General features: G+C 58.4%; 1 protein-coding gene across 1 annotated transcript in view; it reads left to right on the forward strand.

Moving 5' to 3' along the window:
• Positions 1–23,591, forward strand: part of Slit3 (slit guidance ligand 3) — a 230,622-nt gene that overhangs the window by 176,657 nt on the left and 30,374 nt on the right. Inside the window, exons 7-12 of the mRNA XM_090320813.1 lie at positions 11,223–11,294; positions 14,297–14,460; positions 16,242–16,383; positions 18,969–19,040; positions 21,027–21,098; positions 21,455–21,526. Coding sequence (XP_090176939.1) covers positions 11,223–11,294; positions 14,297–14,460; positions 16,242–16,383; positions 18,969–19,040; positions 21,027–21,098; positions 21,455–21,526 — 594 coding nt within the window. The remainder of the gene's footprint in view (positions 1–11,222; positions 11,295–14,296; positions 14,461–16,241; positions 16,384–18,968; positions 19,041–21,026; positions 21,099–21,454; positions 21,527–23,591) is intronic.

The raw sequence follows: 23,591 nt of genomic DNA on the forward strand, positions 1-23,591 counted from the left end.
GTCCTCTGCTCACCTTGGCAGCCGGAGTGCAGGGGCAGCAGCTCCCAAGCTGGGGACCCCACAAGTGAGATCTGGAGGTGGGCACCCCAGCTGCCCCGGGAGCAGACAAAAGAGACCAGGTTCTGGGTCTGTGGGCAGTGATGGGGCTGCGTGCCGGAGGGTCACCCAGGGTGCCCCAGGACAGAAAAGGGACCTTGACACCAAACAAGGGAAAGGCGGGAAGCTGGGTGGAGTCCGGAACCCCGGCGCGGTCAGCTCATTCATCCGCTCAGCCCTCAACTTAAACTTCAGGCAGAAACCAAGTGGTGGGAGTAAAGGGACTCTGAAGGCAGGCTGTGTCCCCACCCCTAACCTGTGTGCCTTCCAGAAGCAGAATGTAGGGGTGGGGCGTTCGGGGCTCCCTCTCCAGGTCTCTAAGGAGACCTGGGTTCTGGGCGAGGAGTCACCCTGCGGTCACTGCACAGAAGTTGGGCTGTGTGCGTGGGCATTTTACTTTTGTCACTGAGGCCCTGCTCCAGCTGTCCCCACCCAGGGAAGTCCAGGGAGCTCATGGAGCGGTGTCAGGAGACGCCCCACGCCCCACGCCCCATGTCCCACACGTCCTCACCATGCCACGGACCAGCCGCCCAACCCAGGCACATCTCTGCCCCAGCGCCTCCATGTTCTCGTGGCACAGTGGTCTGCTCTGGCAGTGACTTCTTCCCCTTTCCACATCCTGCGGAGTGGTGACAGCAGCACAGGGCTAGCCACTCTGTGACAAGAGATGGGGTCGGTGGGGAGTCCTGGGGGAGGGGTGACACCCGTGACAGTCACAGGTTTTCCCGAGGGAAGTCCCCCAGAACGAGCAAATGCATGAGCTGCAGCACCCCCTTTGTGCACAAGGCCCTCTGCCCAGCCAGAGCAAAACCCCTGAAATAAAAGGGGGCTCTGGTGCTGCCAGCGGCTGGAGATGGGCTGAAAGCCGAGAACCGGCCCTGGGGAAAAGCTGGCCGGCGACTTGGCTCCCCCAGGTCAGGCTGTCTCTGTGAGGATGGGTGGTGTTTCTGCGCCCACACGCCCACCCCGGAATAGGCCATGGAAGCCTACCCGAGGGGAAGCACCTCTGTCCAGTGCGGCCAGGCAGGAGGCTCGTAGAGGTGCAGCGGGGCGATGGGCCCGTGCGAGCCCCTCTGCGGGAAGGGCTGCTAGGAGCCTGAGGAACGGGAGGTCAGGCCAGGAGCCGCCGTGACTGCTTGTGACTGGGGGGTCACTGCACGCGGAGCGGCGGTCTCTCTCCCCGCCTCGGGGCTTTACCCACCTCGCACCTGAGTTGTGGGGCCTAGCTTCGAACCTCCAGACCCTCTCCTCCTTTGAGGGAAGAGGACTCCAGTGGGCTCTGAGAGGCCCTCCCCCCTGCCCTCCCCCCTGCCCCCGCCCCCTCCCACCTGTGCTCGTCCTGTCCACCCCTACCCAGGACAGAACCCAGAACCCGCCATCTCTCCACTCAGGTATCCGTAAGGGGAGAAAAATGGTCTCCAGCTACAAGCTAAAAGCTTAGAGAGCCATGACCCAAAGTCATAAAGTCATGAAAAGTTCTCATCCCCCTCGACCCCTGCTCATCAGAAAAACAGAAAGAGAAGAAGGAAAAATCAAAAACAAAATCGCCACAGCGGATCCGGCCTCCTCTCCGTTCCGCACAGAGGCGGGTGGGCAGCTTTGTTTCAAAGCGGCTCTCCGCTGGCCTGGTGCAGCTAAGCACTTAAAATGAATCACCACCCGTTCTCCCATGGGTTTTTAATTTCCAGCAGGGGCCCTGCACTCGGGGGCCATCCGTCTTCACGGGGAGCCCTCGGAAATGGTCTGGGGCTGATATCTCCATTTGCAGAGCATCATCCACTTGGCCCTGTTTGGTATCAGACTTTCACCAGCCGACTTAGGGACATGAAGATGTTTGCAAGGAGATGAGAAGTGGGGACTAAGTGAGAGTACCAGACACAGCGAGGGAGAGACAGACAGACAGACAGACAGACAGACAGATTGAAAATAGCCCATCCCTGGGGAGGCTGTGGTGAAGTCCCTGAAGTGTAACAGTTTGCAGACTGAGGCAACACGGACGGCGTCTGGGCAGGCTCGCCCTGTGACGTCATCCACCCCCTGGAAGGGGGGGACGAGGGAGGACGGGCGAGTGACCGCCCCGCAGGAGTCAGCTGGTCTGGGACTATTTCAGCCCCTTCTTATCCCTCCTTGTGGCTGGAAATACCAAGCCCGGCGTCTCGGGGCATGAGGACGGAGAACGCGGGGGTGTCAGGGAGGGCCCCCAGATGGAAGACGGGGCGCCGGCCTCCTCATGCCCATCCATGGCCCTGCCCCGTGGGCAACGGGCAGCACCCAGTGTGGCAGACAGGAGAGGAGCGCCAACAACCCGAAACCAGTAAGAACAAAGCGTGACGCGGGAGGCCGAGGCAGGAGGACCCAGGGTCCAAGCCGGCGGGGACAGGGGCGGGGGCAGGAAGCAGTTAGCCAGGCCCTATCTCAAAAGTAAGCTGGGGCTGGAAGGGTGCGCTGCCATCCTGGCTCTGTGGGAAGGCGGGGAAGCATGGGGCTCCATGGAGAAGTGACTAAAGCAGTAAAGGAATGGGTGTGGCTCAAATGGTGGAGCGCCGGCCTAGCAAGCATAAAACCCTGCATTCAACCCCTGGTGGAGAGGAGAGGAGAGGAGAGGAGAGGAGAGGAGAGGAGAGGAGAGGAGAGGAGAGGAGAGGAGAGGAGAGGAGAATCATTTCAAAGCGCACGCACCATTCCAGGGGAGGAGGCACGGAGAAAAGGATAACGCCCCTCTATGGGTGTTATCTCCGCATCTTAGCTGGCTGCCATTTCCACCCCTCCTTTCAGAGAAGTAGCCCATCCCAGAGGAGCTGAGCAGCCTCCTAACTAGTAAGTGACCCACGTGCCCAGCTGCCTCTGGGGCCGGTGGTGGGGCATGGAGAGGCCGGGGCCCCGGACCACGGCACGGTGGCATGGATTGACCTCCTGGACCTGGGTGGGTGGGCAGCAAACGCCCTGGGCTGGAGCCGCCCCACGCTCGCAGCCTTGGCCCTTTCCATCCTTCTCCCCACTAATGGGGCCCTGGGCAGTGAGGGCACGGCGTGGTGGGGTGCTGCCTGTCCTGGTCCACCCCCCCCCCCAGGCTCTGGCAGAGCGCACAGACCTCTTCCCCCCTTGCCGCTGCTGGGCGACTGTTTTCCAGACGCTTCTCTCGTAGCTGGTCCCGGTCAGAGCGCACTGCGGGGCCTGAGGTCTGGCCTTAGCGATAGTGAGTCCTTCTGATTTGGTAAATGGACAGTGTCTGCACACGCCTTTCCAGCTCCCTTGAAATGCCTGGGGGGACGAAAAAAGGATCTTAGTCACACAGGAACCTTCACAAGATCACATGGAAGGCTCTCCACCGGGGATCCCGTGTCTGCAGGCTCCCGAGACCCTCCTCTCCCTACCTCCCTCTGGGCATTTGGTTCTCTACCAGTAGGTCGTGTTGATACCAGCCGTGCCAAGACTCCGCTGGTCGGGTCTCCATGTGGCACTGTTCTCAGCTTTCCATCCCTGCCAGCCAGGCTGAGAACCAAGCGGCAGACTGGGCATTTCACAGTTACTCCAGACACCAACCTGGCCACCGTTGGTAACCGTGGGTCCACGTGAAGTTGCTTAAACTTGACTGAAAAAATTAATTAGTAAAACTAAGAATATAGACAAACCAGAGGGGAAACGTGTGAAAACTTAGCTAAGACAGTAGTGATTAAGATTCTTTTTTCCCAGTAGTATTGCGGGAGATGAAAAGATTGAGCTTAGCAAATCACAAGGCGATGTGTCGTCACCATTGCCAGGCCTCACCACGCACCCAGTGACGTGGCCAGCTCCAAGGAGATGCGGCATGCCCAGGTCCCAGGACCTGCTGGGCTGCGTGGAGACCCGAACATTCCACCCACCATGGGGGATGATGTCTCTAGGGGTCTCAGCTCCTGCTTGCAAGGCTTGTCAAGTGACAAGACATTCAGTGCCACCACACAGTCTAGCAGCTAGGACACCCCTGGTGTTTCTAGAATGGCCTGTGGTCCCTGTCTTCACAGGGCATCTCCATGCAACATGGAGGTAGAGGGAGCCCCAGAGAGCCTGGAGGTCTCAGACACACAGTGTCTTTTCAAAAGCCGCTGCCGTTACGCTTTGAGAGGTGGAGGAACATAACTCTTGCTCATGACTGAGCCAGGCTTCATCCCCCAGCTTTCTACTGACTTTAAATAAGACTTTGCAAACAACCTGGCAAACCACAGATGAGATTTTTGCCTGTGTTCCGCAGACAGGTTATTGTGTTGTTTTCTTTTTTACTGTGAAATTAGCATTTCACATTTAAAACTTGGATTGCTTGCCTAAGAATCCAGATTTCCAGCTTCTCTTGAAAATTCAGAAGCACAGGAGACGGTGGGACTGCAGCTCGACATGGAGCTGATTGTTGTGGTGGGAGGAGAGGGCCTTCCTGGGGTGGGGTGCACAGACTCTGCTTTGCCATTCACCCCATTCCACGAGGCCAACTGCCTGTCCAGTTCAGCCAGAAAGCAAAGGCCCGCTGTGTGCCATGCCAGACGTGGCCACACGCAGACAGAGCTGAGACACAAAGAGTCCCGGACTCTGACAATGGAGTGCAGTCAGGAAGGCCCTGTGCCATCTTCTGAGACATTCCTTGAGGTCACCCCCGAACTCCCTGTGGTTTAAAAGTGACTGTGATTAGGTTTATGTCCTGGAAGGTCAGTCAGGAGAAATGAGCCCAGCTGAGCCTCTGCAGCCTCATCACCCAGATGCCCAGCACAGTTAGATGGGAGGGCAGCTCCGTGCTGGCCGCTGAGGCAGGTGTGGCAGAGCACACACTCCAGGGGAGTGGAGGTGACAGGTGGGAGGCAAGCTGGCAATGGGCCTGGCATCGACATCAGGGCATGCTGTCTCTCCTGGCCTGGGGTCGGTGTCCCCACTGGATGTGAGAACGTTCAAGGTCGCTGTCATCCCTGGTCCTAAAACTTGGGGTTGCAGGCGAGTGGAGATGGGCCGTGATGGCCACACGCCGAGGTGTCACCGTCCGGGCTGTCAGGACCCGTGGTTGTGTGGGAGCTGCCGCCTCCCCATGTCCTCCAGGCAGCATGCTAAGCCAGAAGGCAACGTCTTGCTCAGATCCTCACCTCTCCTGACGAGGAGGGTGAAGAAGTTGCCCACAGCCAGCAAAGGGGGCAAATGCAGGGGTCTCCTCTCCTGCCACAGACGCAGCCCCTCATGAAACCCCAGCCTGTGAATGGACCACTGCCAACAAGGCTGACAGACAGCTGGCGCCCCCTCCCCCACCCCCAGAGCACCGCAACCAGCAGAGTGCAGGCACACCGGCGCCGTCGCCACACTGACTCGGGAACCAGAGCTTGTGGTGTTGCAACAACCCATCCATACCATGCCCGGGAATCCACTAATCAGTACCACATGGGGGGATCCACAAAAATGCACACCTCTGTGGAGGTTGGGGGCCACAGCTGGCCCGGGGGAGGGCAAGTCTCCACAGAGCTGCCTGAGGTTGATGGGGAGGGGGGGCGTTGTTCTGCTGAAGTGTGACGCTCCTGGGTCGCAGGTGACTTTGACAGGCACCTTTCAAGTGGCAGGCCCATTCTGGACTCCCCGCCCCAGTTCCCCGGACTGTGCGGTGTCTGCGCTCTGAGCCCAGCCCTGCCCCGTTGTCTTCACCAGGATGGGGTGATTTCAAAGGCAGAACAACGCAAGGCTTTGCTGTGGCCCTGGAGTTCTCGTTATCTTTCCTTTCCGTGTTTCTGCAGTTGCGTGGTGATTTCTCCGTTTCCCCCTCTTGGTTAAGTCATGAACCCAATCAGGGCTACATAGAATAGTGCACGTGCTGAGAGAGACGAGGTGCCTTTTTTTTTTTTTTACTATTATTATTTATTTACAAAGTGTTTTGCCCTGGTTTCTGTGGGAGATGGCGAGTGTTTTCTGTGTTCACGGACTTTTGGATCAGTGCCTGGTCCTGACATAGTTTTGAAATAGAGAAGTAGGGCTGCTTCATAGAAGCCTGCAAATACCCTGGTTGAGGATGTTTTGTTGTTGTTGTTGTTTTCGGCCTGTGCTGAAAATTGTGATTTGTTCCGACCATCACAATTCAGTTGCACTTTGTGAAAACTGTTCATAGCTTCCATCCAGCCCTGGAAAGCCAGGGACAGACTGGATGTTCTTTAAATGATCCTGTTCTCCTCGACACGCCCCTCCTTCAAAGCCCCCTCCCAAGTGGGGACACTCGGGCTCTAAAGTTCAAGGACCACGGTGTGCTTAAAATGATCAGCCAGGTTTTCAGAGCAGCCTCAGGGGAAAGTCACAATCGCTTTAGAATCTGAAATCACACCCAAACTCAGTGTGGTATTCCCATCCATCTGTCTCCCAGTCTGGCAGACAGCTAGAAAGATGGTAGCTCAGACCCCACAGTGGCAGAGGGGGGGAAAGGGGCAGATATCTGGGACCCAAGCCCTCATCCAGTAATGCCATTGCAGGGTCTTACCCACCCTTCTGAAATTTGAGCATGCGATGCTAGGCTGGCCAGACCCTGGTGGGGTCCTGATAATCAGGTGTCGCCCAAAGAAGAGAGAGAGAGAGAAAGAGAAAGGGAGGGAGGAAAAGCTATTCTGCCTGAAAACTTCCTCATGGGAATGAACCAAGCCAGAAAACAGGTTTGTATCCAGCATTCTTTTCCTCGTTAAGTTTTTCTGTTGTTATTATGGAGGTGATATGCAGAGCGGTTACAGTGACATAGTCAGCTCATGTCTTTCGGGGCAATGTCTGCTCCTACCCAGCAGGAAACAGCCGTTGTTGAAGCCAGCCTTAGGTCCTGTCTGTGCCCGTCCCTTAACCCCGCCTTGCTGGGGCACATTGTACGCCAGCGTGGACTCACCTTTCCGTCCTAAGGCCCCCAGCCCCTCTTTGAAAGGTGACTTCCCTAGCAGCCCCAGAGAGCCAGGGGACAACTTTCCGTTGTCTGCAGAGTTGGTTTGGACACTGGGGTTCCGGAGGACTCTCAGCTGGGGACGCCTGCCCTTAAAGCCCTCTGGTTTTCCTGATGTCCCTCTTCTGGCTCGAATCGTCCATCCATTTGGTTCAAGGTGAACAGATAGCCACAGGGCTTTGGTCCACGTATGGATTTTATTTCTCACCATGACTTCGTTGTCAGTCTTAAAAATCGGTGAGACCCCGCAAATCTCACGTCTCTGACAAAGCGCCACACAAGTGGCCAGGGCAGTTTGGTCGGGAAAGCCGCATTTGCCACGGCACTGCTTCACAGATGGCTGGCTGACTGCCACTTCTCGGCCCAGCTGCTCAGAATGGACAATCATTCATATCAAAGAGGTCCAGGACAGGACATTTCTGTTCTGAAACTCCATGCACCAGACATCAGACTGAATCCTGCCCATAGAGAGGGCCAGGCATAGAACAGACTCCCTCGCTCTCTTCCCCGCTCCTTCTCCCTCCCTCTCCCTTCCTCTCTCCTTTAGAATGAGGAGCAGCGCCTATCTAAATAGTTACCAAGCCTACAGACTCTTCCTCTTCCTCTTCTCTCTTCTCCCCTCTCCCCCGTCTTGTTTCTCGGTGTATGTGCACACCAATACGGGGGCTTGAACTCGGGACCTGGATACTGTCCCTTAGCTTTTTGCTCAAGGCTGGTACTCTTCCACTTGAGCCATGGCTCCACTTTCAACTTTTTCAGTGGTGAACTGGACATAAGAGTCTTACAGACTTTCCTGTCCAAGCTAGCTTCGAACCTCAATCCTCTGGTCTCAGCCTCCTGAGTCACTGGGGCTCCAGGCGTGAGCCACTGTGGCAGGGCAAAACTAGCGGCTCCCCACGTGTGTTGACATTGACGGTGCATTTTTTTCAGTTAACTCAGGTGTTGAAGGCAGTGGAGCTGTTCTTTCTGAACGGCTCATGGGTGATATTGTACGGTGATCTCAAAGCCAGAATTGGAAATGCGCTGTGATCAAGACACCAGAAGGCTGGCCACCTCCACTGCTGACCGTGTGGAGTCTGGCTGACCGGGGGCACTTCGAGGCTCTCCGTCCTCTTGTGATCTCCTTCAAGTGTGTTTTCCCGTACTGCGCTGGGGGGTGGATGGAGGGAAGTCCCGGGTCACGTAGGAAGAGATGATGAAGAGCCGAAGGCCGCTGCTGTGGTTAAGGAATCCATGCCGTTGGAGGCCCACATTGGCAGCGGATTGTCTTTCTTTATTTCTGTGGGTTTTTACATGACACCTGGAGACCATTTAAAACGTTACTTGGCGGGTGAGAGCCGTGTGTTTAAAAATAACGCTTTCCCGGTGCCAAATCGCGTTAGAGTCGGGTACAAATATTGAGACAAAAACCCCAGCTGTTATTGCTTTGGCTGCTAATTTGAGGTGTCAGATGAGAGGCCGATGGCTATACGTCAGTGAATGGGGCCCCTCGTGAGATCATTATGCTTCCTAACAGTCAAGAGTAATCGTCCTATCAGCACAGCATTGCTTGTTTCCATTATAAGCCCACACAATGGTTATGAGCTTTAATTTAAACGGTCCCCAGGGAGATGGAAGACAAGGGCTCAGTGACACGTGGCACCCGGGGTAGCTGAGGAAAGCAGGTAAGGGGGAGAGTGTGGATTCTCACCCTCCCCTCTCCTCTCCTCCCCTCCTCTGCCTTCCTCTTCCCTCCCCTCTCTTCCTCTCCTCCCCTCTTCTCCTCCTCTCCTCCTCCTTTCCCTGCTCTTCTCGTGTCATACCCGTGTTTTGCTTTAGGGACATAGACTTTAAAATACCCATCGATGCCACAGCGAGGGCTGTGGAGGCCAAACTGTGACCTTGGAAAGCTTCAAGACGCACAGGGCCCGGCTGTGCTTAGTCTCGGCCTCTGCCCCAGCAGTAGGCTGAGCTCTCCCTTCTGTCATTTCTGAGCTAGGCAAGAGACAGTGACGCTGTGGGCTCCCCACGCCTCCCGTGCCAGCGCCCCTCCATATCAGCCATTTACCTCTTCCCAGAGAAACATTCCCCCAGCAGCCTGCTCTGTTTGGGCTCCCCTGAGGGTTCCATGGGCCATCTTTCAGGCCTGGCCCGCTGGTCACTGTACCCCACGTCTCAAGGACAGTGAGGGTGGAAAAAGACACCCCATTGCCATGGCAACTGGTGACTCACCTGGTCTCCTTCTTGGGGACCACCTTGCCTATCTAGATTTAGGGAGACATGAGCCTGCCTTGACAGGAAATGAACAAGTCAGGCTGCCAGGAAGGTCTCTCTTTCCCAGCGGAGTCTGGAAGTCTGGAACCCCCTGGAGGGTTTCTAGAAGTACCCTGGGGAGGCTGGCACACGAGGACACGTGGTCTTCACTGACGACGTCTGCTCGTGCCATGCATGCTCGTGGATAACACCACTGCATGAGAGCCGATCGCAGGGCACGATGGACCCGCAGCACAGAGACAACACCCAGAGCCAGGAAAAGTCCAGAGTGACAGAGCGGTGGCCTAATCGGAGGAGACAGAGGGAAATGTCAGCCTGATTAGGTTTGCCAGGGTGGTGTGGTGGTAGCCGGACGGCTCCTGCACAACCAAGATGGCTATCTGGAGACACACAGAGAAAGGCGTAGGCTAGCAGAGACCAGAGAGACCTGGGGGTCGGAGCCGCACCAGAGCTGTGCTCGCAGCCCCCTCCATCGGGGAACGTCCACCCTCAGAGCTTCTCAGCTTCCTGTACTCAAGTAAGGAAGTCCTGTCCTCCGAGGGGAAGCCCCAGAGGCCCACATGGGACTTAATGCAGTCCAGACTGGAAGAGAGTAAGTTTGGATCACCCAGCCATGCTTATCTGTTATAGCAGCAGCTGGAACCTAATGCAGACCTCATTTCTGGAGTCAGGCTTGCCTGGTACCATGAAATGGGACGGCCACAATGCAGGTAGGTCCTAGCCCAGGGCCTGCCTGGTGTATGAGAAACCGCCGGTCAGCTGTCCGCGTCTCCTCATTTAATCTCCAAGCGGGCTCTCCCTGCCGGGCGCAGTTAGAAAGGATGAAGCATAATGAGATTAAGAAAGCGGTAGGCAGTGATGTGGGCAGAGCCCGATCCTAAAGCAGGCCCCGAGCCTGATCTCCCGCTCTGACCCACCGTCCCTCCGCGCTGGGCAGCGAACGTGGGCTCCCCCATTGAATGCCAGATGGCCAGGCGGGACACGAGAGGCAGAGGGGGTGTGGTGCTCTCTGCAGGGGCAAAGGCTGCCGCACCTCGGAACCAGATCGGTCTGCTCCCCAGTGAGGCAGCCCTGCAGCTGCCCGAGAGATGAGCGCGGGAGGCGGCAGCTGTGTGACGGACGCCCGGGCGGTCCTCGCAGCCGGGCATCACAGTCTGCATTCCGAGCTTAGTCATTTTGCTCCTGGACTCAGAGCCATTATGGTCAATGTTTCATAGCCCTCATTACGATGTCAGCGTACTAACACATTAATGAGTCATCACGGCTGGTTACTGGTGGACGTCAGGTGTTTTCGGCTGGGGGAAGGCTGGGCATTCTCCTAAAGGAGACCCTCGGCCACGGCGCCTTGCCCTGGAAGATCTGGACGGTCCCGGTCCCGGTCCCTGTGGTGACAGTCAGTCCGCATGTGTCCTGGAGCGCCAGGATGGCTGACCTATTTCCGGGTCTGAGGGGCTGCGAGGAGGAAAGCCAGCTTTGTTCCTTGACCAAGGAACCTTCCAGGTCAAGCTCCTTCGAGGATGAGAAGAGTTGACTTGAGGACAATGCAGAGCATCCAGTCCAGAGAGTCTGGTGTGGGGTGCTGGGTGCAGGGGTGAGAGGGCTGCGCTCAGAGCCCGTCCCTGCCTTCTCCGTCCAGCAGCCTCGGCCAAGCGGAGGACAGGACCGCTCGGCTCTGTCACCGTGAGGACCCACACACTGGGCACACAGTAGGGCTTCAGGAGGAGGAATTTGACCCTGGGTGGGCCCATACCGTGCACACGGATGGACAGGAGAGGGAGCAGTCCTTGAGTGATGGGATGCAGGGTCCGTCATCGTCAGGGGTGACCCAGCCACCCATGGCTTGACTGTGGCCGTGGACTTCTGGTCCCTTCGGCAGCTCCACCCACCCCTCTGGGACCATCTCCGTCCCGCCCCCCACGCCATGTGTCCCCCTCCTTAACTGTGATCTCCTCCATCTCCACAGCACCCTCAACAACAACAACATCAGCCATATCCTGGTCACCAGCTTCAACCACATGCCCAAGATCCGGACTCTGTGAGTACCCCACCCTCTTCCTGCTCCCCTGTCCCCCTCCCCCTCCCCTGGCCAGAGAAGGCCATCATGCCGCTAGCTGAGGGTGGACGGGGTTCTGGGGACGTGCCACCGTGGTTCTGATCTGCCATTCTGGGCCCCGGGGCCCGCTAGCCACCCCCGTTGGGGCTGTGCAGCGTCTCTGTTGTTCGTTGCATTCTGGAGGTGCCGGGTTGTGACATCAGGGTCCTGCTGAGGACCAAGCAGTGGGACCCAGGGGCCTTTCTCAGAGGGCAGCAGGGTTCGTCTCCTTGTTTCTGGTCCCGTGCTTCTCTAAGGTCCAAACACTCATTCGATGAGTTCAATCTATCAATCCATCCATCTTGTCTGTTCTCGGCTCCCTGCCCGCTGCTGTTTTCTCTTTAGTTTAATTTCGGAGATAGCTCCATACAGAACTCCTTGGGGACTCGCTGGCTAATCCCCTTCCCTGTAATTAAAGTGCAGGGGGAGGGGGGCAGGGGACTGATGGTGGAGGAGGAGAGAGGAAGGAAGTCATAATGGGATTTCCAAAGGAAAGCTTTTACACTGACTTCAGAAAGCCACGTTTTATAGAAAATGAACCCTGAACCCCCTGTCTAAACAGATTTGCTAGAAATTTAATTTAGCATCTGCAGCTAAAAGGCACCTTCACAAATTGGTGTCTGCACTCGTTCCCCCCGCCTTCTTCACACACACGGCGTCGGGGCAGTGTCCATCCCTGCAGGATCGCAGAGGGGCCAACCCACGGCCGCCTCACCATCTCACAGATGGGGTCAGAGGCTAACTCACTGCCCGGGGACCCTGTGAAGTCAGAGTTCCTTGGCTCCGGCCACTGAGCGGGAAGCAAATGCAGAAGAAAGGGAGCCAGACGGGCAGAGGGCACGGCTACCGCAGCTTCCGAATGCCCCCGAGAGAACGGCACCCATGCCCTGCGGTATCCCCGGCATAGCCAGAATGGGGGAGGCGATTAGATCGGGGCCTTCCCGTCAATGGAGGGCAGGGCCGCTCGAGGCGCGTGCCCACGCCCAGGCCGCGCCATCTCTGTGACTCTTCCCTCTCGGTAGTCGTCAGCATCAGGCTTGTGATGAGAAGCGTCCTGTGGCTTCCATGTCGCCCGGGGGTCTGCTTTTCTGTGGTCCCACTAAGGAAGGGAAGAAGTCCTTGGGAAACGGACCAGGGGACAGGCACATCTGTCTCAAGCTTAAGGAGGGAGGTGGCATTGGGCTGCTCAGGCAGGAATGAGAAAAACCAACCTATCCCGATGGCCAGTGTTCTGGCTTTCCCGGAACACCAACGCACAAGAGCTGGTTTTATTCTTGTGGTGGCGGTTTGGGTTGCTGTTGGGTGTGGTGGTGGTGGGGCTTGAACTCAGGGCCTGGGCTCTGTCCCTGAGCTCTTCATGAGGTTGTGCTTGCTGAGTAATCGGCTCTCACTTCTCCTCCTTCCGCCGGCTCAGAGATTTTTACCCCTTCCCATCTTTAAGAGTCCAGGCAGGGGGAGGCCACGCTCAGTCCTGCTGGGGCGCCGAGGGGGAGGGAGACACGGGGAAGAAAATTTCCCAATTGCTTTATCTATTCAACATCCGGCGAAAGACAAAAAGAAAGTCACATCACGACAAATCATTCCTAAAGCAAAACCGCCAAAAGCCGGGCTACTCAGGAGCCTGAGCTCTGAGGGCCGCGGTTCAGAGCCAGCCAGGCACCAAAGACCAGGGGCCTCTCACCTCCAACTGATCACTAGAAACCTGGAAGTGGCCCTGTGGCTCAGGGGTTAGGACGGTGGCCTTGAGCTGACGAGCTCAGGGACAGCACCCAGGCCCAGAGTTCAAGCCCCACAACCCACTAAAGAAGAAGAAGAAGAAGAAGAAGAAGAAGAAGAAGAAGAAGAAGAAGAAGAAGAAGAAGAAGAAGAAGAAGAAGAAGAAGAAGAAGAAGAAGACGACGACGACAAAGTCTCCACAGAGAGATTAGCAGAAAAAAATGGGTGTCACGTGACATCTGGGATGCTTTCAGCTGTCAGAGCGGATAGATCGGGACAGCCAGCCGAGGCCCCGCGGCCTCCATCCAGTGACGTCCCCGTGCCGTAGGTGGCGGGATGGCTCTGCCCGCTGCTCGCAGCCTGAGCCGGCTGTACCTGACCACCACTTGCAATATTGACCAGGCGCTGGGTGGCCGGCAGTCTGAGCATTCAGCTCTCCTGTCGTGGGCAGCTGTCACTCGGCACCAACCAGCAAGCCTGAGCATTTCCTCTCCCGGGGGGAGCAGGCCAGTCCCTCTGGGAGTCTGGCTCATTGGCGGTGAGAAATCAGTGTGGAAGCCCAGCTCCCCGCGGGAGGGGGATTGCCGGAGTCCTGAGCAGCCACTGGTTTCAGAGAACCCCAAAGCGGCTAGAATCACCAATGCCCCAGGTCGGGGTTTAGCAAGGACAGGAAGCCTCCGTGCAGAAAGTCACAAATACACCTTCTCTAAGCAGCATGGAGGGACCCCCCCCCCAATTTAAAAAAAAAAAACCCGCGCCGCGTGCGCAGTGCTCTTGGTTCGGTGGACACCCAAATGCCACTTAGGACATCCGTCCCCTGCCACCTCAGAGACCACAGAGCAAGGGCCTCGGGGTCCCCTCGAGCTCTCTGGGGAGCCTGCCCTCTCCCTGCTGGAACTTCTGCCTCCCTCCAGGCTTGTCACTAACGAGCCGTCTCTTGCTCTCCCGTGAGCGGAGCTGGACTGGCACAGGAAAGAAGGGAGTGGAGCTGCAATGGAGAAGGGGAAACTGCAAAGAGCCCTGGACACCTGCTGGCCAGGGCTACAAAGGGGAAGGAAACGTGTGGCGGGGCAGCCCCGGGCTGGATTGCTGCTGCCCCGGGCGCGGGGAGCCGTGCGCCCCGCCTTGTCATACCATGTGCTGGGAGAAGGGCAGCAGAGGTACAAGGTGTGCCCGCCGTGGTGGGCGTGGATCGAGCTCGGAACACCCTCTCTGCCCCCCCCCTCCAGGCGCCTCCACTCCAACAACCTGCACTGCGACTGTCACCTGGCCTGGCTCTCCGACTGGCTGCGCCAGCGAAGGACCGTGGGCCAGTTCACACTCTGCATGGCCCCCGTTCGCCTGAGAGGCTTCAACGTGGCAGACGTGCAGAAGAAGGAGTACGTCTGTCCAGGTGAGGCTCTCTGGCCCGCTCTCCTCCCCCCCCACCTTCCCTCCCTGGACCAAGACCAACCCATACGTGAGCTCCTCTCACGGTGGCCCTGTCCTGGGACACAAGCCCCAGTCCAGACCTTAGGGGAGAGAACCCAGAGCCGGCCGCCTCCGGGGACTCAGAGAAAGACGTGTTGATGTCTGGTGAATGAACGGGGGGCTCACTTTCTGCCCAGCCCTCCCTCCTCACTACCAAGACAGGAAGGTGTGTTCTCTTGTCCGGGGAGGGGGCCCTGCCCACCCAGCCTGGAGTGTCTTTGTGAATTAGATCCACCCGTCTGGAGCCAGGTCACCTCTCCCAGGGGCCCTGGAGACGACTCTGTATCTGTCCAGCAGTCCGGCTGGATAACAGCCCACTGGGCCCCATCCATCTCCTCCAGCACCTGCCCGGGTCCAGAGGGAGGATGTGATTTCTCCAGGGTGGAGGAATGCACCTTTCTTTTCTTTCTCATCTACACATCATCTGCAAGGCACTGCCCACTCAGCTTCTTGAGAAAACCACCAGAGGGTTTTCTCTTGACCCACGTGTGAGGCTGGGGCCCCAGGCCCCGGAGTCGGGAGCCATGAGGCCCTCCAGCGTCCTGGACTAGGCCACATTCTTGTCCAGTTTTTATGATAGATCAGAGAAGAGCTTCACATTACGTGAGCCTCCCGCTTTTGTTGCTGTTGTGTGTGTTTTTTAACTCTACCCTCCAGCGAAGGGTTGATGTGCGAGTTCAATTCTAGAATTTCAATTTCAGAAAATCCCAGAGTTTTCTATGGGTTCTTTCCCAGATACTTGGCCGGTTACAATGTGTAATTCAGAGCGGTTCGTGAGATAGCGAAGGGTCCCCTCTGAGCGTCCGGGAGCCCATCGGGTTTGTCCACCCACTTTAGACTTGCCTCCGTGGCCTGTCACGAAGGCAGGTCCACTGGCCCCTGACGTGGTTTGTGAAGAGCCACAGTGATTTTCCTGGTGCCTTTCCTACCTACAGCAGCGCCTGGACTCAAGTCCCTCTCCATAAACACGGCCCCTTTATTACGAAAATAATGAGATGGGCTTCTCTCCCCCGAAATGAGAAAACTTCCTCTCCTCCCTCCTCCTTGTCCCTTTCCTTCTGCCATTTAGGACAAAGGTAATGAAGGTAAGCACTGACTACCCACCTGCATCCGTGGGTGGCTTTCATTGAAGCACCATACTGGAACCGTCCAGGAAGGAGATCCTGAGGTTTGTGCAGCCATTTCCAAATCCATCATGCCCCTCGTATGGAAGTCACGTGCGTTTACACGCTCGTCCTCATTGCTAGAGTTTCTGTTGTTGGCGTTTGAAAGGCCAGAGGCCGGTAGGGAGGCTGAATCTGAAGACTGGAACTCATTAGTTCCTGCATACCTGCGAGATCACTGGGGTCTTCGACTTCTGCTCTGTGAACTCTTCTGGTGACATTTTTTAATAAATAAACAGGAGAGCCTCGCCCTCTGGGGTTCTGTCCCTGCCCTTGCTCTGCCAGCCCTGTGATCACCTCTGGGGGCGTCCGGTCCTGCTGCAGGAAGGCAGGAAGGCCAGGCTTTGGGGGCCCAGGAGGGAGATCGGGGCCCTGGGGTCCAGATGCTTTCACTGAGGCCAAAAGAGAAAAGACGACGACCAGCGGCAGAAGAGCACCCAGCAGCTGCAGTACTCAGCACGAGTACTCGGTACTATGCCTGTGCACGCCGTTCTGAGCCCCGCACGCCTCTCACCGTGGACCCCTGCGTCTGTGCCCACAGGCTCCTCCTCCGAGGCTGCGTCCTGCAGCGCCAGCTCGCTCTCGTGCCCGTCCGCCTGCACCTGCAGTAACCACGTGGTGGACTGCCGAGGGAAGGGCTTGACCGAGATCCCCGCCCACCTGCCCGAGGACATCGTGGAAATGTGAGTGTCGGGATGCTGCACACCCCCCGCCCTGCACACGCCCCTGGGTCCTCTTGTACACTCACCGGGCCAGCTCTGGGAGCTCACAGCGGGGCAGACACTGTGCTGGGCTTGGGGGACAGTGGGGAGCCTCCTGCCTTCTGCCTTCGAGGGGGAGATAGGGGTGGACCGCACGGAAGGATCGGAAGGGCTGGCAGGTTCTTGGAGAAAACTCAGGCAAGGACTGGATGCAGGTGAGAGGTGAAGCCAGCCTATGAAGAGAGAGGGACTGGCATGTGCAAAGGCCCTGAGGTAGGAGTGTGCCCGGTACACAGAGGGAGGCCCGAGAAGCCTGGCTGGTCCCAGGACCTGGGTGCCCCAACACCAGTTGCCAGGTCAAGGGAAGGCTAAATGACACAGGAAAGAGTTAAAAAGCCATGGAGAGGTTTCGAGGGAGGAGACAGGATAGCCTAGGGGTTCAGGTCCCAGGCCTTTGAAACACACCAGGCTCTGAGTTCAAGCCTAGGCACTGCCATCCAGTAGCCCCGTGACCAGTGGTGCCGCCCTGCCTTTAATGGCGAGTATCAATCGATAGGATTAACCCCCGAGCGGCTGTAGGATTCGTGGTGTTCACGTGCTAGAACTGCGGGGAGGAGAAGGCTGTGCCGCTGTGGGGTGGACAAAGCCCCTCTGTAAACATCATGCCACGGTATCCACACACCGCTGTGCACGCGTCGGGAGCCAGGCGGACCGGCCCCCACACCACGCTCCCCCCCACGCCCCTGCAGCTCCCCGGGACTTGTCCTCCTGGGGTGCCAGGGGCTGGAATCCACCAGCTGTGCCCGGGGCGCTCGCCGGCCTGGGTGGGGGAGCTCAGTGCCTGCCTCCTTTGCTGTGTTCTGCCGGTTCTAGTAAATCAGTCTGCAGCAGACAAAGAAGGCAGGTGACTGGGTCCCTGCAGGCTTTCTTTTCCTCCTCGGTGAGCAGGGCCAATGCACCAGGCGCGGTGAGGAAGGACAGACGTCCATCAGACGTCTTCGGGGCCGGGGTTCCTCCCTCGGACGCTTGTCCTCCCTTCTTCTTGCGAGTGGCTACAGTGGAAGCTGATTCCCTCCGGGAGCCCGCTGCCCCCACCCCAGCCCAGAGCACTGCACACCCAGCATGCGCTCAGGGGCCCCATCCAGCCCATGGCAGCTCCTGGGAGCCCCAAAACCCACCAAGCAGCTGCCTGGCCAAGCCACCTCTCTGTGCTCACCTGGGAAATGAGGAATCCCTGGAACTTGTCCCTTCCAGCGGGCTGTCCCCGAGACCCACCAGCCCTGGGGCCCACCGGGCCCCTGCAGGGCAGCCTGCCTCTGCCCGTAGCACCAGCAAGCTGGCCTCTCCAAAGGGTCCTGCCCCTCTGTCAGGGCGCAGAGGCCTTGCTAATAGACCGTGACAGGCCCATTTGTCCACTGCATTCCCCCCTGCAGCCAAGAATGATCTGCCTTGATCCCCCCACCTCCACCCCCCGCCCCCGCCCGTGGCCCGGGAATGATCTGTCTGTGTTACGCGTAGGCCTGACACCCCACTCCACGCTCACCGCTCAGCTGTTGTTTGAAATGAGGAAATTGCTGGCAAACGGCTCCATTAGCAATCGCAGCGAAGAGCAGCTCTGGGCGACAGAATTAACACCGCTGTCTTCCCACTGGGCATGGGTGGGCCGAGCCCCTGGGTTCAGCCCCCTCCCTTCCCCTCCCCTCCCCTCCCCCTCAGGCTCCCCCCGAGGCCCCCACACACCCACCTTCTTTACCCACCTCCCTGATGAGGGTCTGGGGAGTGAGGAGCGCTGACAAGCCTGCCCATGGGGGAGAAGGGAGATGGACGGCTGGCCCAGAGGCCTCCTCCGGGCCAGGCGCCATCCATCATCCGTAATGGAGACCCACCCCACTGCTGTGTGCTTCCCGCTGCACCTGTTCGTGGTGAGAAGTCACCAGAGGCAGGAGACAGTGAAGAACGAGGGGGCTCCTGGCTCCCCAGGCCTGCAGAGGCGTTGACTCCCTCCAGACTGACAGGCACAAGGGGGTTCAGGAAGGCCCCCTCCCAGCCTCAGAGCCCCCCACCACAGCGGGGAGGCCAGCAGCGGGGGGGGGGCAGGCCCTCTGCTTTGATGGCGGCTGGGCCAGGAGCCTGCAGGATTTGAGACTCCCTGTCATCCACACGAAAGCAGGGTGGACGCGGGGCCCGTGAGCGTGGCTGGGGTTTTGGCAGCCCGTGGCAGGTTCCGTGACTTACACTGTGCCTTTCCTTCCGTGCCCCCCATCCTTGCCTCTGATCTGTTTGGCTACTTCTTGCTGCTTGCTGTGAACGAGGCATCTGCCACCAGGGGCAGCTTGTCCCAGGAGAAAGCCTCCCAGCTCCGTTCAAGGGCCCCAGGCCCTTGGCTAGTGCTCCGTATTCCAGACAGGATTGCCTCCCCCCACTATGGTAGCTTGTGCTGTGCCACGTACCCAGAACAGGGCCCTGGTGATGAGATGTTGGGGGACAGCCTTTGGGGGCCCCCGAGGCCCTGGCAAACAGGTGGGTGCTTGCTTAATGACCTCTCCCTCCTCTGCGCTGTTTCCCAGCCGCCTGGAACAGAACGCCATCAAGTCGGTCCCCGCCGGAGCCTTCACCCAGTACAAGAAGCTGAAGCGCATGTGAGTGTGCCGGGGAGAGGTGAGCCCGGCAGCTGGGGGCTGGGCGGTGGTGTGCCACACTCTTCTTCACGGGCACTGCCGGCCAGGACTGGAGGAGAGGTCCTGACGTGTCAGTCCGTGTGGATTATAACGTGGGCTTCCATGCGTAAAGCGGAGACCCCCACCTGCCACGGCAAAGTGAACGACAGAGCTGGGCGCAAGCCGGAGAGGACCGATGGCCGTTTTGTGTGTGCGCCGGTCCTGCGGCTTGAACTCGGGGCCCGGGCGCTGTCCCTCAGCTCTTTTTTTCTTTTTTTCTTGCTCAAGGCTGACGCCCCACTGCTCGAGCCTCAGCTCCATTCCTGCTGGGGGGCTATGTATTGTGACTTATTTGGGGGGGTAGTTCTTTAGAGATAGGAGTCTGTTGGCTTCCTGCCCAGGCTGGCTTCAAACCATGGTTCTAGACCTCAGCCTCCTGAGGCGTTCAGGTGACAGGTGTAAGCCAGCGTGCCCTGCTCTGTGTTGCCGGTGTTACTGTCACTGGCTTTGATCATTGCAGGCTCCAGCTAAGCCCTTTACCAGAGCTGTGCCGACAGCCCCTGGCTCTCTGTGTGAATCCCCTCCCCTCCCCTCCCCTCCCCTCCCCTCCTCTTCCTTCCCCTCCCCTCCCCTCCCCTCCTCTTCCTTCCCCTCCCCTCCCCTCCCCTTCCTTCCCCTCCCCTCCCCTCCCCTCCCCTCTCCTTCCCCGCATCCCTGAGGCAGGCACTCTATAAATATGGGCCTGAATATTTAAACCCTGATCACTCATCTCTGGTGCCCTGGCTCTCTTTCTCACACCACCCCATTCATTTTTAAAGCTCGGATAGATTGTGCAGCCCTCGTTGCCTCCCCTGAGGGATGGCGCCTCCACACGCCGCCCGGCCTCGGTGTCTGGCACAGTGTCAGTCCCGTGATGGGTGATGGAGGGCACAGCTGTGTTTCTCTGTCTTTGCCTTTGCCCTGTTGGAGTGGCCGTGACCTGGGCGCTCAGAATTCCGAACACAGCCTCATTCGTAGCTGAAAAGTGGACTTAACATTGAATCGTGGGATGGAGCTGACCAGAACCGCAGGGATCCAGGCTGAGATGGCAGGCGGGGTCCAGGGACACTGGGTGGCCGTCCCTAAGAGTGGCCCACTCCAGTATGCTTCACCAATGTGCCACAACATTTAAACATATGTATACATACGTCCAGTTAAAAAGTAGCATCAAAGTCGAAAAGACAGATCTGGAAGAGTAGAAGGCCCTGGAGGCCGTTGCTGGTGTAGAAATGGTGTCCCTGAATGCCTGCGGGTCGAGTGCTGGGCCAGGCGTGGTACAGCCTGTCTGTAATCTCAGCACCCAGCAGGCCGAGGCAGCCAAGGTCCAGGTGAGCTTGGCTACAGTTCTTTACTGTCTCAAAAAAAATAAATCACAGACAGCAAAGCGTTTGGTGCACTCACCACCTTTTTCCTCGCTAGAAGCGAGATCTCATCTCAAGGTGACCAGTCCCAAAGGGCTGGAGGCTGCGAAGCCGTGGAAAGCCTGCCCCACAGGCGGCAGGCCCTGCATTCCCAGTCCACGCCAGGCCTCAGTCCCCCGTCCACCGTCGCTGACGGTAGCACAGAGAGAACTGTGCTTCGGCGGGCAGAGTATGGTGACACTCGCATGAAGAGATGGGGAACTGGAGATCAGATGGCAGTGTGCAGCCAGCCCAGTCAAGGAGTCGTCGAGACACACACACACACACACACACACACACACACACACACACACACCCTCAACCAAAAGGCTTGGCACGATGCATCCCAGCTACACCGGAGGCAAAGGCAGGAGGATTATGGCTAAGGCTGGCACAAGGGAGCCGTGTCCCATGTGAAGAGAGAAGCAGGCTGTGGAGGGAGGGGCCCTCGTGGCGTGGCAGGCACACGCCGGGTCGGGGACGCCCACTGCCAGCGCGCCCTCACCTGGCTTCACCTTGGTGTTTGCAGAGACATGAGCAAGAACCAGATCTCCGACATCGCCCCGGACGCCTTCCAAGGCCTGAAGGCCCTCACGTCGCTGTAAGTGGGGCCGGTGGGGAGGGGCCTGCAGCTGTGTGTGCGGGAGGTTTCTCCAGGCCCTCATCCCGTCCCGAGGCCTGGTAAAGAGCGGCAGCTCCTTCTGGGGGCGGGGGGGGGGGATGGATCTGGGGACAGTCCTGACACGCACGTGCTCTGTTTGTGTTCCTTTAGCACCGCCCACTTCCAATGTGCTGGCTTCTAATCCCAGTGCAGCTTCTGGGAAGCCCGGCACTGGGCAGGGCTGTCCAGGGGAGGAGGGGTGGGGAGGAGGGTGGGGAGGAGGGGTGGGGAGGAGGGCGGGGAAGGAGGGCCCCTCCCCAGTATCCACATTGACAGTGTCCTTCCCTCTCCTCCAGCGTGCTCTACGGGAACAAGATCACCGAGATTGCCAAGGGACTGTTCGATGGGCTGGTGTCCCTGCAGCTGCTGTGAGTCTGTGTGTCCTGGGCTCGTGCCTCTCCCCTGAACCCCCTGCGGCCTTCTCTCCACTTTCTGCCCTCCTCAGAGAGATGAAAACCTCTGTGCTGGGCTGTCCTCACCCTGGGATCCTCCTCCGGGGACAGAGAGCCAGGGTGTTTGGCAGGTTGGGGGTCCTAGAGCAGGGGACACCAACTTGAGTGACCCAGTCCAGGACCCCAGCCCAGGTGTGTGAGGTTTGGGTGAAGTGAGATGATCACAGGGATGGTGGAAGCAGAGCCGCCGTGACCTTGAAGCCAGGACATGTGACCTTGACTCTGTGGGGTGTGTGTGTGATGTGTCATGTGGCCCTCTCCGAGGAAGATTCGGTGAGGAGGAGGGAGGTGTTGGCGTGGTTTCAAGGCGAGTCTGTCCCCCGGAGTCCCCCGCTCTGGGAGTATTGATTTGCATTTAGAGCATCCCTTTGAGCTGCGATGTTTGAAGAGGATAATTGAACTGCGATGTGGAGCAGGAGGAGCTGAGCGTGCGCTGCGTGTTTGGAGTGGAGGGTGGAGTGGGGTGGAGTGGAGGGTGGAGTGGGGTGGAGTGGAGGGTGGAGTGGGGTGGAGTGGGGTGGAGTGGGGTGGAGTGGAGGGCCTCCCCTCGGGAGTCGGCTGGGCAGTGTAGGCCTTCGTGCCGTTCACACGTGTGTGCGTGTGTTCTGCGCTGAGCCTGACCCAGGGCCCGAGTGCACTGGAGAGGCGCACAGAGATAAGCCACCAGCCCTGGGCCACACAACCAAGCTGCGTGGCTGTGGGCTGGGCTACCAGGTGTTCTGAGTGCATGGCACGCACAGACAGGTGTGTGTCACCAGGGGTGAGGCAGAGCCTCTCCCGTGTGCAGTTGAGAGGTCACCACTGAGGGCTGGGGCCAGGTGCTCCAGGCGGACCACCAGCCGGCAGGGAGTGAGGTCCAGTGGAGGGGCAGGCGGGCAGCCAGGCAGCCCATCCTGCGGCGTTCCACAGGTGAGACCTCCACACCAGCTCTTCCCCATCACATCCATCTTGCTCGCTCATCTTCTTGAGTCTTTTAAGGCCCTCTCATCCGCCAGGTGCCAGGGCTTCACACCCGTAATCCTTGCTGCTCAGGAGGCGGGGATCTGGGTATCGTGGTTTGAAGCCAGCCCAGGCAAAAAGGTTCATGAGACTCTTATTGCCAAAAAAAAAGTCAGAAGGGGAGTTGTGGCTCGAGTGGTAGAGGGCTAGCCTTGAGAGAAAATAGTTTAGGGACAGTGCTCAGTACTCTGAATTCAAGTCCCAGAACCAGCATGCACACACACACACACACACACACACACACACACACACAGCTCAGGCAGAACTCTGAATCACTTCCAGATAAGTCCCACAGCCAGCCCACCCTGCCAGGAAGTCAGGCTGGAAGTCTGTGTGTCTGTCTGTCTCCCATCTCTATACCGCTAGAAGCTGTAGAAGGGCAGAAGGGCAGTGGGGCGCACTCACCATCAAAGCTTGCAGCATTCGGTGGGCCTGGAGGACTGGCTTTGGGGATGGCTTGTGCTGGTGCCTTGTGGGGTGTTTCACGGGAGGCTTCGTTCCAAGGGGCTGAGAACCCCGGCCCCAAGGGCAGCCATGTGCCCTGGAGTGGACTTGGGGGCACTGGCATCACTGGCTTTGAGAGTTTGCCAAGCAACGAAGGAGATTCCCTGATGGCAGACACCCTGTGTCCAGACCGTGGCTGAGCAAATGCCCCTGCACCGCCTCCCAGCACCACAACTCTGCTCAGAGGAAGGCATCACCCAGAGACCCATTTCACAGACCAGAGAACCGAGGCCATCAGCACTCAACACACAAAGGATGGTCTGTCCTGGAACACGTGGCATGGCCGATGCTTAACCAGTGATGGGTTGTGCAGAGCCAGAATTCCTGCCTGGCCAAGGCCGAGGTGAAGCTGTGGCTGGCTGGCTGCCCTGGCATCCCAGCATGCAGACCCGAGCCCCACAGACGCACATAGGGATCCTGGAGTCAGAGCCTCCGCCAGGTGGAGGCCGAGATTGGCATTTCCTGAGAAACTCCCTGG

The sequence above is a fragment of the Megascapheus bottae genome, chromosome 29 (genome assembly GCF_031878675.1).
Source record: "Megascapheus bottae isolate mThoBot1 chromosome 29, mThoBot2.hap1, whole genome shotgun sequence".
NCBI lineage: Eukaryota > Metazoa > Chordata > Mammalia > Rodentia > Geomyidae > Megascapheus > Megascapheus bottae.